The 13,476-nt window shown below is 37.5% G+C and overlaps 1 protein-coding gene across 6 annotated transcripts; it reads right to left on the bottom strand.

The window, feature by feature from the left end:
• Positions 1-5,761: 5,761 nt before the first annotated feature.
• On the bottom strand, positions 5,762-11,341 carry NAP7 (non-intrinsic ABC protein 7). Of its 6 annotated transcripts, none has more exons than XM_021952886.2 (6): positions 10,764-11,341; positions 10,405-10,626; positions 10,126-10,248; positions 9,715-9,891; positions 8,910-9,010; positions 5,762-5,955 (listed from the first exon to the last, which is right to left on the bottom strand). In XM_021952886.2, exons 1-5 carry the CDS (start codon positions 11,199-11,201, stop codon positions 8,924-8,926), a joined length of 1,047 nt encoding a protein of 348 aa, XP_021808578.1. In that variant the 5' UTR covers positions 11,202-11,341; the 3' UTR covers positions 5,762-5,955; positions 8,910-8,923. The 6 variants fall into 6 exon arrangements, with proteins under 6 accessions (XP_021808578.1, XP_088105596.1, XP_088105595.1 ...); XM_088249470.1 differs by lacking the exon at positions 5,762-5,955 and adding an exon at positions 7,646-8,156; XM_088249469.1 differs by lacking the exon at positions 5,762-5,955 and adding an exon at positions 7,646-8,132.
• Positions 11,342-13,476: the final 2,135 nt, after the last annotated feature.

Genomic DNA, 13,476 nt, shown 5'->3' with positions numbered 1-13,476 from the left:
TCCTATAAATACAAGAATCGAGCTACATTCAAAGGGTTCAACACCAAAACAAAGCCTCCCACGGAGCAACTTATTTTTTCCTGTAATGCACTTTCAATATCTTTACTTGCTTTCCTAGGAGTAGTGTTAGATTGTAAGGAAAATCCATTCATCAATATATCATACGACCCTTGATTTTCAAGGCGCCGGAGCACCATCCTTGTTGTTCGTTCACTCACCCCATATATCACACAACCGTCGCTCCCTGAGCAGCGCGCCGGAGTACTGCCCAAAACCCACCACCAACACCATCACTCAACGGCCTTGTAGTTCAGGCCGTGAACCTAACAGCCGAGACCAGTTCCTCTCTCGGCTACAATCGTTTGATTAGGAAGACGAGTTCAAACAGGCGTTGTTGCTTTGATTCAGCTGCATCAAAATGGATTCAGCTGCATCCTCAACTTGTGATACTCGCAAGTGCACGAGCCGTTTGGTAGTATAGCATATGTAAGTGCGAGGTCGATCCCACGAGGATTGGTGATTGAATGATCCAATTCATTTCCCCTACACAAAACAGAAATGAAAAAGAAAATAAATAAAACAAGAACAAAGGAAATAACTCAAGCAAATAAGTTCCCAAGTTCAATTAGATTAACGGATTGATTCTAGCTAAAGTATGATTAAGCCATGGTGTTTGGTCATAACCTTGTGTTCCTAATTCCCTAATTTGATCATTTGTTGTCTAACCTAAAATTAAGCATTAGGAACCCATTAAGCATAGAAGAACAATTTAAACAACCAAGCATGTATCTAATCCCTGTTGTCGAATGTCCATACATACTCTTCCTATTCATAGTTCAATTCGAATTAAAGCATGGTGTCTACTCTTAATTCAAACCAAGATAGCTAACATGCAAGCCTAAATGGTGATCAATCATTCAAACTAGCATATTAACTTATAAGCATAATGAATAAGAACAAAAACCATAATTGAAACTTGGAAACTAATTAAACTTGAATACTTAAGAAAGAATGTACATTACAAATAAAAGTAAAGTGGAACTAAGAAAACTTGAAGGAAAATTTAGTAAACTCATTTTGTTACAACAATTGACAAATTGAAAGGAAACTAAGAGAATTTGAGGGAGAGAAGGGAAGGGAGCTCTAGAGAAGTGTTTGAGAGCTCCCCCCCTTGGGGTGTGTTTTGAAGCTTGAAGGCTTCTCTATTTATAGGGCTAAGAGGGAGGAACAACATGATGAAATCCAACACCACCATTCCTCTTTTAATACAACCCATAACTCACACTTCATCTTGTCTATGTTAGTGTGGTTGGAATCAATCTCATCCCATACTTCTTTTGCTGCACCTCAAGCTTTCTTCACATGGGATCAAAGGTGATCAATTGTGGCTGCCTTTTCCTGCCAACCCATGTGGTCTTCTTTTGGTTGTTGAACAAAAACGAGTCTTCTGAACCAGACTTGGTGTAGGAAGGCCAGAGGTTTCAAAACCTATCCAATGGGGCTCAAATTTTGATATGTTATAGTAGACACCCATTGGAACAACTTCTATGAAGAAAGTATTCCTATAGGAGCAGTATAAGTGTGCGTTTTGGGCCTTGCAAGTTGGCAGCCGAACAGAGACTGGAATTGACTTCATTTCATTTCTTTGCTTTACATGCATGCACATGCTTTCTCTATAATAACTCCAGCATGTACCAACTTGCTCCTTTAGAATTTCATAGCTGGAATGCCTCCCCACTTCACTCATTATGTTGGATCCAAAGTCAGTTGCAGCATGGGTGAGGCACATGGCTTAAAGGAGGAGACAAGGCTCAAAGCTGGCAGCTACAAATCCTCCTGAGCATGGTTCAGTGTTGGACGGGCTAAGGACTCCACATATGTTCAATTGGGCTGAATTTTGGATATGTTATACTAGACACCCAATTGAACAACTTCTATGAAGAATGTCTCCTCATCCGAGTTGTGCAGATTGCTGAAATGAGACCTTCAAGGTGACTTACGAAACTGGACTGACAAGAAGTGTGGCCCAACTTTGGTTTTGTCTTTAAGCTCTTGCTCTTTGCCAATCAGCCCTTAACATGCATGGATTGCATCAAATGTGATCTCTTGCTATCTTAACCTACAAAACACACAAATAGAGGTAAGTGACTCAAAATAAAGAGAAACTAAGCAAAATCACTAAGTAAAGAAGGCAAGCAAGTGTATGAAATTATGGACTTATCAAAACAGAAAATGGATTAAAAGCACAAGTTTAACTCAATAACATAACCAAATCATAAGCTAGAAGGGTACAAAATGATATACAATTATGAACCGATCAGGCGCACCACTTATTCATCCAACACTCATCAACACATCGACGCACGGTAGACCATGCTGGCACGCCCGCGCACAACCGCACCTCACCCAAAAGCATGAAACCCCGTGTTAACGCACATCCCCTCGGCCCGGAACTCCAGGCCGTGAGATTTGCGCGGCAGACAATTGCACTGTAAATTTTACTTTTACTTTTTAATTCTTTCAAATCCTGTCCCTTAAAATAATTAGGCATGGATTTTATAATATTGGGAGGGATAGTTTGCATGGTAATATCAGCACGACTGGATGCTTAATTATCATGTTCTCAAAACTTTCTAGGAACTAATATGCTAGATGAATTGTACCTATATGGAGAGAGAGAGAGAGATTACCAAGAAAAAAAGATATTACCAAGAAGAGAGATTACATTTCCAAGAAAAAAGGGAGGAGAGAGAAAATAATTCTATTTTAGTTTTATGAGAGAGAAAATAAAATTAATTATTGCTTATTTAAAACATTAAAACTATTTCTCATGTCAGATTTAATCTCAACCATTAAAAGTAGAGTAATCTAATGCCCCAAAAATTGTGTCAAAACTTGTGTCAAAAATATGGTGCCACGGATCCGCCCCCTATATATATATATATATATCATTGAGCTTCTAAATTGAGTTTCCCATTAGCCCCCAATTTTTAGAGTTTGAGTTTTCTAAAAGGTGAAAAAGATGGGGTGGGAGGGAGCTACGAACTGGGCAAAAAATGAGTTATCTAAAGGTGATTGAAAAAAAAAAAAAAAAAGTGATTTTTAACTATAATTTTCAAAAATCAATGGAGTGTTAGTTGGATTGACCCAGGTTTTTATGTCCCAAGTAATCCTGAGTTCAAATCCTCATAATACTTGTGTGTGTGTCCTCCTCCCCTTCCTAACTTTGAAAAAACAACAAAAAAAGTATAATTTTCAAAATGTTTGGAGAGGAAAAAAAATTTAAAAGGTTTTTCTTTTAGGGAAGAGAGAGGAGACAAAACAGAAATTAGAATATAATGACTGCATTTAAGTAGGATGTTTCGAGTTCAATTTTCTTGTGCCCTCCTGTTTCTTTCTTAATATTTTGCCACATGTTCCCATGCTAAACCTAGAGATAACACCCGTTAATTCATGGTTCAAATTTCAAAACAACAAATATTAAAAATGAAAATAAAAAAAGTTTTTTATTTTTATTTTTTAAACTCTTTGCAGTTTCACAGGCTTATTGATCTTGTTTGGGTCTTCATTCACATTAACAATTTCCTTGGAAATTAGGTCTGTTTCTTTTCTTCCCTTTCTCCCAAATTCTAATTATCTTTGACTTGTTTTGTTATCGAGAAACACGAGGAACATAACAGAGTTGATTAATATTTTTTGGATTGATCTTTGAAGAATATGTTATGCGTTTCTTCAGCAACTAAAAGAATTACTAATTTATTTTGGATATTAGTTTAGGGATTGAGAGGGATCAAAGGGTTTAAGTGCTAGATTAACCCTTGAACCAGATGCGTAGGCTACAATCCCCTGAAGGTGGAGGTGAAGACATCGATATGGCGAGGGATCAAGACGATGGAAGAGTGCCAATTTGGGCTTTATTATTGTTTCAACTTCTGAAAGGATTGGGAGGTGTTTGAACTTTGATCGATGGGTTTTTCTCGTTGGATGGTTAGAAAGCCAGAGGAAGAAGATGAAGAGTACATTAAAAACAAAGTTTTCTTTTCAATCTTTGTTTTAGAGTGCTGCTAAACGAACTCTAAAATTAACTGAGTACACCCTACTATCAAACTATTTATTGAGTTACTAATTTACCCTAATATAAAATGACCAAAAAGAATATATTGAATTGTAAAACAAATGAAATTTTAATAAGTACACCCTACTCACCATATTCAACTCAACCTCTCCAAACCCTCCCCTCCTCCCCCTCCCATCCAAATTCTCTTTATGTGCTCTAAAAGGTTTGCAATGAGTCGGAATCTTCCATGTGTATGTTGCTTTGGTCCATTAGAGTTGGTTTTCCCAGAAAACGCATTCAACCCACTCAAAACAATAATCATTTTATGTTCATCTACGGTGTTGGTGGTTTCAATACAATCTATTTCTTCTTTGAATTAGATACCTTGGGGTTGGATAGCAACCTCAACAGTCTAAGAAACAGTGCCGGTCCTGAACTTTTCAGGGCCCAGGGCAAAATTAAAAATTAAGCCTATATATATTTAAACTTAATGGTAAAATTAGGCCCCAATTTTAATACTTGAAAGAATAAGAACAGCTTAATCTGGAATTTGAGAAATCCCTCTTTGAGAAATCCCCCTCCACGGAAACAAACTTGATATTTCCAAATTTGCAATCAATTAGAACTTAAAAGAATTCCTGCAAAGAGAATATGTAATTGCATGAGTTCACAAATCTACAAACAAACCAAAAAAAAGATAAATTCATATTTCCCTTTTCAATTGATATCAAATCATAAAAAATTACCTTCAATTGATATCTACAAGGACCAATTTTGCACTGAATAAAAGCCCACACTTTGGATTTTGGAATCTCCCCAATCTACCAATAGAAATAATTTTAACCTGTAACTAAAAGAAGATGATTCACAAAGACCAACTTAGATGGAGGCTTAGGATTTTGGATTCACAAATCACAAGGACCAGCTTAGATGAGGCTTAGGAGAGGATTCAAAACTCTGTAGAAGAAGAGAAAGAAGAAAAAAAGACGAAGAAGAAGAGAAAGAAGAAAAAAAAGACGAAGAAGAAGAAGAAGTAAAAGCGACCTGGAGGAGTGGAACAGGAACAGGCGCACAAAAGCATTCTTCTTCTTGAGAAGTGGAACAGACCAGATTGTTGGTCTTTTTTTTTCCTCTTCAAAATATTAAATAAGTTAATAGTTATAATAATATAATATAATACTTACTAAAAAAAATATTTGGGCCCCCCTGAATGATGGGCCCAGGGCAGTCGCACTGACTGCCCCTGGTCAGGGGCGGGCCTGCTAAGAAACGAACCCAATTTGGCATTTTCCTTCGTCCACCAGTTGAAGGGAGATGGGTTCCAACATGATATTCTGCGCTTATTAGAATCTTATGTTCGTGGGGTCTGGGTTGGCTGTCGGTAAGCAAGGGAAGGGTGAAGTTGGGCTGTGTTAGAGAGAGAGAGAGAGAGAGGGAGAAGGGTGGAGTTGTGTATAGAATGTATTAGGGTGTACTAGGGGTATTTTTGGTAGTTAAATAGGGTGTACTTAGTTAATTTTACATTTTAATTTAAATATTAGGGTGCACTTAGATTATAGGGTATACTAAGTTAATTTTAGGGTTCGTTTAGCAACACTCTTGTTTTATTATTCAATATCAATTCGAGTTAACCTTCGTGATCTCTCTGTTAAGTATGGGACAGGTGGCGAAATATTAAGAAAGAAACAGGAAGGCACAGGGAAATTGGGCACAGGAAAATTGAACTCGGATGTTCACAACGTAGACATTATAAGATGCAATCTCAACCGTTGTTTTAATCTAATGGTCTACAAAGTGTGTTGTAATGTGTGTCAAAAATGTATGTCCCCCGATCCTGCACCTGCGTCTTCCGAAGATTGCATCACATCTGCACCTGCGTTTTCCGAAGAGTATCACATCTGCGAGAATGAGGAAAAACCAAAAGAACTTTAGTTTCCGAACTTATATACAACATATGCATTTCCTGACTTATACACAACAGATGCAACAGCAAACAAATGTATCAAGTAATTTGTTTCTTTTCCTAATGAGAATTGCAAGACAATTGAAGTTGCTCAAGAAATGCAAGCAAAGGTGATCCAGACGTTTCTCAAACATCATATATTTTGGCCTATAACACGTCATTGTTTCAGAATCAACAAACTAAGGGCAGAAACTTCTGAACTGTTTCCGGAAATAGAATTCTAATCGACAGTCCTTCAAAGGAATTTCAGTTCACAGCTCCTGATTCGCTCCACAATCACAGTTGCAGTTGTTTACTGAAAGTCCTATTGATCAAGTATCTTAAACGCTACAATGTGACAGTTTCAGTGACTTCCCATGGGGCAGGCAGATTTGGTTTTCCTCTCACTAGACTTCTATTTTTCAATGACTTCCCATTCTTTTTTAGGTGAGACCCAAGGGTATCCACCGCCGACAGCAGTGACTAATCCCTTTCGCCACGGGAGCTCTCCCAATGGAGGTAAACGGCTGGCCACGAAATGCACTCCATTCCCATGGGCGGGGATCGAACCCCCAACCTCATGGTTAAAGAATGAGGTGAGCTACCACCACACCACATCTCATGGTTATGACTTCCCATTCTTTACTCACTCCTTTCCCCAATCTCCAAACAACTTCACATACATACATTCATTCTAGGTCTGAATTGGCAAGTGTGTTAAATTGAATTGGGGTATTGATTGATTGATTTATTATTATTATTATTATTATTATTTTACTTTGGGCTTGGCAAGTGTGTTAAATTGAATTGGGGTATTGATTGATTGATTTATTATTATTATTATTATTATTTTACTTTGGGCATCTGATGATTCTCAATCACCAACATTACAAAAGGGAAGTTGTAACTTGCAATCTCTGTATGTTTTTTCGGCTCGATGATTTACTATCAAAGAGTTGTTTATTTTTGGCAGAGATCATGCTATATATTGTACGGTTTCAGTCGTTGATTAGATGCTATATGATTCTAATTTATTGGCAAATAACACAAATTTTAGGATACAACCTACTGAGTTCGGGAGCATTTTTGCTTACCACTTTAACCCAAGGTGTACCTGCACCGCCCTTCTCAACACTTACACATGTCCATTGACATAACCATAGTTTCATAAATACAAAGCAAAGAGTTAACTATGATTATATCAATGGACAAATGTCATGTGTTGAAAATGATGGTGATGGTATACCTTGAGTTAGAGTACCGAGCAAAAATATTTCCATTGACTTCTAACCTATTTTTAATTCTCATGCTTGTAAAATGGTTTGTTCTACTAATAGATGTATTCTGTTTCTCCCTTTAAAAGCATGTAGGGGTAGTTACCATCGTTTTCCCTCAAGGGTACCATGAAGGGTCACGAATAATGCATTAGAAAACACTATGGATCATTGTTGCAATAGGTCCACATGATACCGGAGGCTCAGACGGAAGCACAAAGTTATACTAACCACCCAAGAAACGCCAATGGAGACCATCAAGGAGATAGAGAGTTTAAGAAAACTCACAACCCAATGGAGAGGCCACCAAGGAGATACGAAGTTTAGGGATAAAAGTTCATAACTTTCATTCCAATGCTCAATGCCCCAGCAGAAACAAAATGGGGTGTTTTAAAAGCAATAGATCCTTGGAACAACCCTCCAAGATAGGTGGCTTTCGGCATTCCAAGACAATGATAACTGAGAAATATGCAAATGGGAAGACTCTTTTTCTGGACTCTCGTGTGCGTCCAGACAGCATGCAATACCTTCACTTAAATGACGACAAATTCTTTTAGAAAATTCCAAATGGGGCTCCGTAAAAAAACTATTTCTAGACAGACTTGGCTTCCAAATTAATCATGTTGGCAATTAAATTTCAGCATCATAATCCCTGCTTTAACTTCAAAATTCGGACCCTGGTACAACCCCTTGAGATTGAGTGATTAATGTAAGAACTTGGAATTCCTTTGGGGCTGAAATTAGGAGCTGGTTTCCACAAATTCCGGTGTCACCACATCTACAATACTAACCTTGGCGGTTGCACTAGATTATTAGTACAGATGTAATATTCCCATAACCTTGACATCAATGTAAAAGACTGTCAAAGTTCATTCGCAAACGACTGTCAAAGTTCATTCGCAAACGTCATATGTAATATTCCGACAACAATTTCAGAGGAAAATCACATGCTAAGCAAGAGCTGGTGTGCAATATCGAGACTACCAAAAAATATAAGAGGTAGAATAGTACAAGCATACAGAAAAACAGAGCAAAACTTCAAAGACCCCAAATCAAGGGCAAAAGGTTCCCTCCATTTGGATGAGGGAAAATAACTCGGAATTTAGCTAAAAGTCGGGAATTAAAGAGGAGAAATTGACAAGTCCCTTGTTTGGCAACTTAAGCGTGGAATTTATTAAATGACGCGCGGAAAAAATAGTGGAAATTGGGGCATCAAATTCCCAAGTTTAATTTCCACCAAAATATGAATTATTTCACAATTTCCATAGTGCCATTCACAAAATTCTGTCATTTACAAAATTTGACATACATAAATCCAAACACTGAAATTGAAATTATGGAAATCTAAATTCCGTCATTTTAGAATTTTATGTAATTTTCAATTCCTTCATCCAAACGGACCTAAATGGAGTTTTACACCTAAATAGCAGTCATCATCAATCAGTAACAACATGAGCTTTTCTAAACCCAACTTTTTTTTTTTTTTCTACCTTCAACAACTGAAATGGACAAATTCCTGACTCAAGTACAATAGGTTGCAAAGTTTCACTAAATAAGTCAGATAAAACTGACTCTGATTTTTATTTAAATACTATAGATACTTTGAGTTTTAAGAGAGAGAAAGAGATAGCAATACCTTTTTGCATGTTGTTAAGCTGCAGAAATTGCTTTGTACCCTTCCTTTTCTAGTACCTCTGCTAAGGAGATGTTGCCTGTCTTCACAATTTTCCCATCCTCCTATGAAATCAATCATTTAAACAATTAAATCCAAACTGAAAGTGAATCTAGATAGCAGATGTTTATTTATTATTCTGTATAATTTCTTGGCAGTCAACCATATTGAGTACCTTTTCTACGCCTTCTAAAACATTAAACTTTTCATTTAACAAAAGAAATAGATTTTGTTTTTCCAATTCTAGTAAAGTAAGAGCATGTAGCTCCAAAGTTACGCTCATTTTATATATTTCCTACGCTACAAGCATCTGGGGCTTTTATAATAAAACTCTCTAATTTTGCCCTGTTTACTAATTGATAAAAATAAAAATGAGAGGCAACTCACAGGGAGGCATTAACCAAGCCCTATTTGTCAAAAAAGAAAGCCACTAAAAAATTCCCCAGCATATTATAGGGCAAATTATGTGTTCTTCTTTCCTGGGGGAAATAATAATGGCGTCCATTATTGTATCAGGGGCATCTGACGGCATTCTATCCACTCGACCTATAGCGCATTTGCTTACAAGGAGCCATAACCATTCAGATAGCAAAGCAAAAATCTAAACCATGTGTTTAAGTAGTCCTAGATGATTCACAATGTCATACCTACTTTAAGGAATTCCTTTTTACTTGTTCCTTTTGTTTTCTAATTTCATGCAACAAAAAACATGAACTAAGACCCAAACCTTTCTCATCCATTTATGTTTTTATTTCTTCCAATGACTTACCATAATATGGATGCACGTTGGCTTTATAAATTCTAGAAGTCGTAGATAATGAGTAATCATCAATACAGAATTTCGTGGAGTCAGTAACCCATTCACTGCCTTTGCTACATCTCGAAGTGCATCAACATCCAACCCAGAATCAATTTCATCCAATATAGCCAATTCTGCCCCCAAAACCTGCATTAAGACGACGCATATGAATACGGTAAAGACATGCAATGAAGAAAGTACAGCTTAAAGAAATGTGAAGGGATGACAACCTATTAAAATCTTACTACTATATTTTCCAAGAAATACAAATATCGTAACTGCACTACATATGCAATAAGCACTAGGCATTTTCTTAAGAATAAACTTTTGTTTTATCAAAATCACGTAAGCAAGAAGATTAACTACGAATGATAGCCATACCGCCAGTTGTAAAATCTCATTGCGCTTCTTTTCACCTCCACTAAAGCCTTCATTAACATTTCTATTGAGGAAGTCGGTCTTCATGTTCACAAGATCAAGTTTGGGAAAGATATAAGCATAGAACTGCAATGAGGATAAACAAAGACATGAATGAACATAAACAAGATCAAGTTTAGGAAAGAAATAAGCATTCGAACTACAATGACATAAACAAAAATATGAAAGAAGCCTTAAACCACCAGAGTCAGCTGGTTTGAAAACAGTGAATGTTTTAGCTACCTCAATTGGTCCAAGCTCAGGCAGTCCTAATTTTTTTCTGCGGGCATTGTAAGCCATGTTGAGAAAATCAATGTTGGTGACACCAGGGATCTCAACTGGAGACTGGAAACTCATAAAAAGCCCAGAAAGTGACCGGTCTTCTGCTGCCATTTCCAGCAAGTTTTCCCCTTTAAACACCACACTGCCTCCTGTAACTTCGTATTCCGGATGCCCAGCCAGAACCTGAACTAGTGAATCAATGAATGAATGTACGGATGCACATTTTCATTTTCTTAATTTTATCTTTTATATGAATTAATTGATTAATTGTTCCGAATTAATTCCAAACAAGACAAAGACAAGGCAGGGCTAATAGGTACCTTGGCAAAAGTGCTCTTCCCTGAACCATTCTTTCCCATTATGGCATGAACCTCTCCTTGGTAGACGGTGAGGTTAACGCCCTTGAGAATCTCCTGTTTCGATTCGGTAATCACCGCCGTTAAATCCTTGACTTGGAGTAGCAGCTTCTTCTCTCCTTCCTCAACTTGAATGCTATTGCCTGAACCTGAAGTTTCCACGGCGGAGGAGAGGCTGCCCGTCACCTTCACAGGCGTCAGAGACCGGAGCTGGTGGTTGTGCTGGTGGTGGTTTGAGCACCAACGGAGAGGGCGGAGGAGGACAGAACTTGTAAATACTGGAGAATTGGAGGGCAAATTATATCTAATAAGAAAAGAAGGAGAAGAAGAACAAGAAGAAGAAGATTGTGGTGGTGGTGAGGGAAGAGTGCAAGAAGGGTGATTAAATGGCAACAGAGCCATCGAGTTGCTTATCACTGCAAGTGCAAACCCTAATTCAAATTCTCTCTCTGAAAGTGGAAGCCTGGAAATTATGAAGATTGGACTTTGGAGGGAGTGACGATAACTATTAATATATATATAAATACTCCTCAACTCGACCCCATTCAACTGAACCCACCGAACTAAAAAATCAGTAAATTTAGCAAACCTATCAAAATAGTCAATTTGGCTCTTATCGTTAAGTTTTTCAAATTTCATCCAATTTTCCATTTATAATAAAGGTAAATTTGTAATTTTGACTAAAATAAAAGTCAAATACATAAAACTAAATAAATTTTTTTTTTTTTAAAAAGTTAAAATAATAAAAACCCAGCCCACATCCCAAAACCTTCCTCCTTCAACCATCGATCCTAAGGAGAGAGGTTACAACAGCTTCATTGCAAATGAGCAATTTCAGTTATTGTTTACCCCGAAAAGGACCCGTCGGCCATTCGCGTGGTGTTTGGCCGTGGAGTTTGCTTGTTGCGATTGCAAAGGCGTGCCACTGTTGGCAGTGAAGAATTCCAACAGACTGAAAATGATAAGATTGGAAAATGCGCACCGATATCGACTTTAATCAATCGATTGTGGATTGGGTGGGGAACTGACCCAATACAAGGTTCTTTTCTATGCCTCAATTAAGAGGACTTCAATATTCATCCAGTGCGAAAATAATAACTAACAGAAGTTGAAATTGAACGGTAATGGAAATGACAGAAGTTTTGGAACCCTTTACTTTGTTTAGCATCTTTTCTCTTCCCTTTTGCAGAGAATTCCTACGCCCCATTCATCAATTGCATCTGCTCAACTCCAACTCCAACTTCCCCATAGCTGTGTGAGCTCCTCCATAGCCAGTTAATCCATTAACAGGTAACTTACTATCACATGCCAAATTCTTTATCATACTTAAATTTAAACTGATAACAACAGGCCAATTGATGGCCTTTGAATTATTTTCAGATTTTAATGCATTTTTTCCTCTCACAGCCATGGTCTGCATATATATATATATATATATATATATATATATATATATATATATATATATGTAAAACTTAAACAAATGGCAATAGGCCAATTAGTGGCCTCTCAGTCATCTTCAGCAAAATCTTCACGCCATTGACATCATGTACTGGGATATTTCTGGATATAAAGGCAACCCATTGAGTGCATTTATATAAATGCATTAGTTGAGGCTAACAAACAATTCTATCATATGCAACTTGATCTGATGTGCCTTCTGCATGAATAGATATGAATAAATATATTGGTGCACCATATTGTTGAAGCTCAATTATGTATTGTTGAAAGGGGCACCAATATGTATTTATTCATATCCGATGTACAACAATTAAATAGATGCATTTATATTGTTGAAAGCATTCTTATGGGTTATAATTAATTGCTGTGAATTTTCAACCACACTCAAACATTGCCCCCTCGATTTCTTAGCCTTTAGTTGACAAAAGGGGAAAGGAATCGAAAGTCAGGAATTAGATGTTGGTCTTCATGGATTTATGCCAATCTCTGGCATATTTTTATCTTGGATTGAGTTAGATTCTAGGGAGGCACTACCCATCAATCTTGAAGGAACTCTTTAGCTCCTAACTTTAGGAAACCCAAGGTATTATACATACCGGTTTGCCTTCAAACATTCAATTCCCAGTCAAAACTTCTGAAAGCCCGAGTAATTCCAGTGTTCTTAGCAATTTTCGTGTTTGCCATTATATGCTTTCTGATCTAGGTATTCTTGATGTTTGTAGGAGGATTATGGCGCCAGACCCAGTCACATCTCATTTGGCCAAATTGAAGAAAGCCATGGATGAAAGTCAAAACCAACCCAAGGAATCATTTGCCGTCCGACACCAAGAAAACTTATTTGTTTTGGGCCCTCTTTACTTACTTCAACCGCCGGATGATGTGGTGGTGATTTGGGCTGAACAACATGACGACCAGCCACCCTATAAAATGAAATTTGAATGGTCGAAGACTTGGGAGAAAATTCGACCTATCAAAGGTTGGCCAAATGTGCCGATCTCTAATGCCGTCACCACTGCTGGAACAAAGTCTAAGGTAAAGAAAAATAATCCAGGCGGCGATCCCAAAAGAGATTGGTATGATTGGTTCAAAGCTCTGGAGCCAAAACTGAAAACCTTCTGGCATAAGATTGGGATTTATGATGCCTTGGTTCTGTGCGCCACCGGGACTTTTCCTTGTGACCACTCCCTTCTCATAGCAAGTTTATGCTTTTGGTCAT

Source organism: Prunus avium, chromosome 2, assembly GCF_965620075.1.
Source record: "Prunus avium chromosome 2, drPruAviu1.hap1.1, whole genome shotgun sequence".
Taxonomy (NCBI): Eukaryota; Viridiplantae; Streptophyta; class Magnoliopsida; order Rosales; family Rosaceae; genus Prunus; species Prunus avium.
The sequence above is the reverse complement of the archived record's forward strand: the minus strand, read 5'-3'. Positions and strand labels throughout refer to the sequence as shown.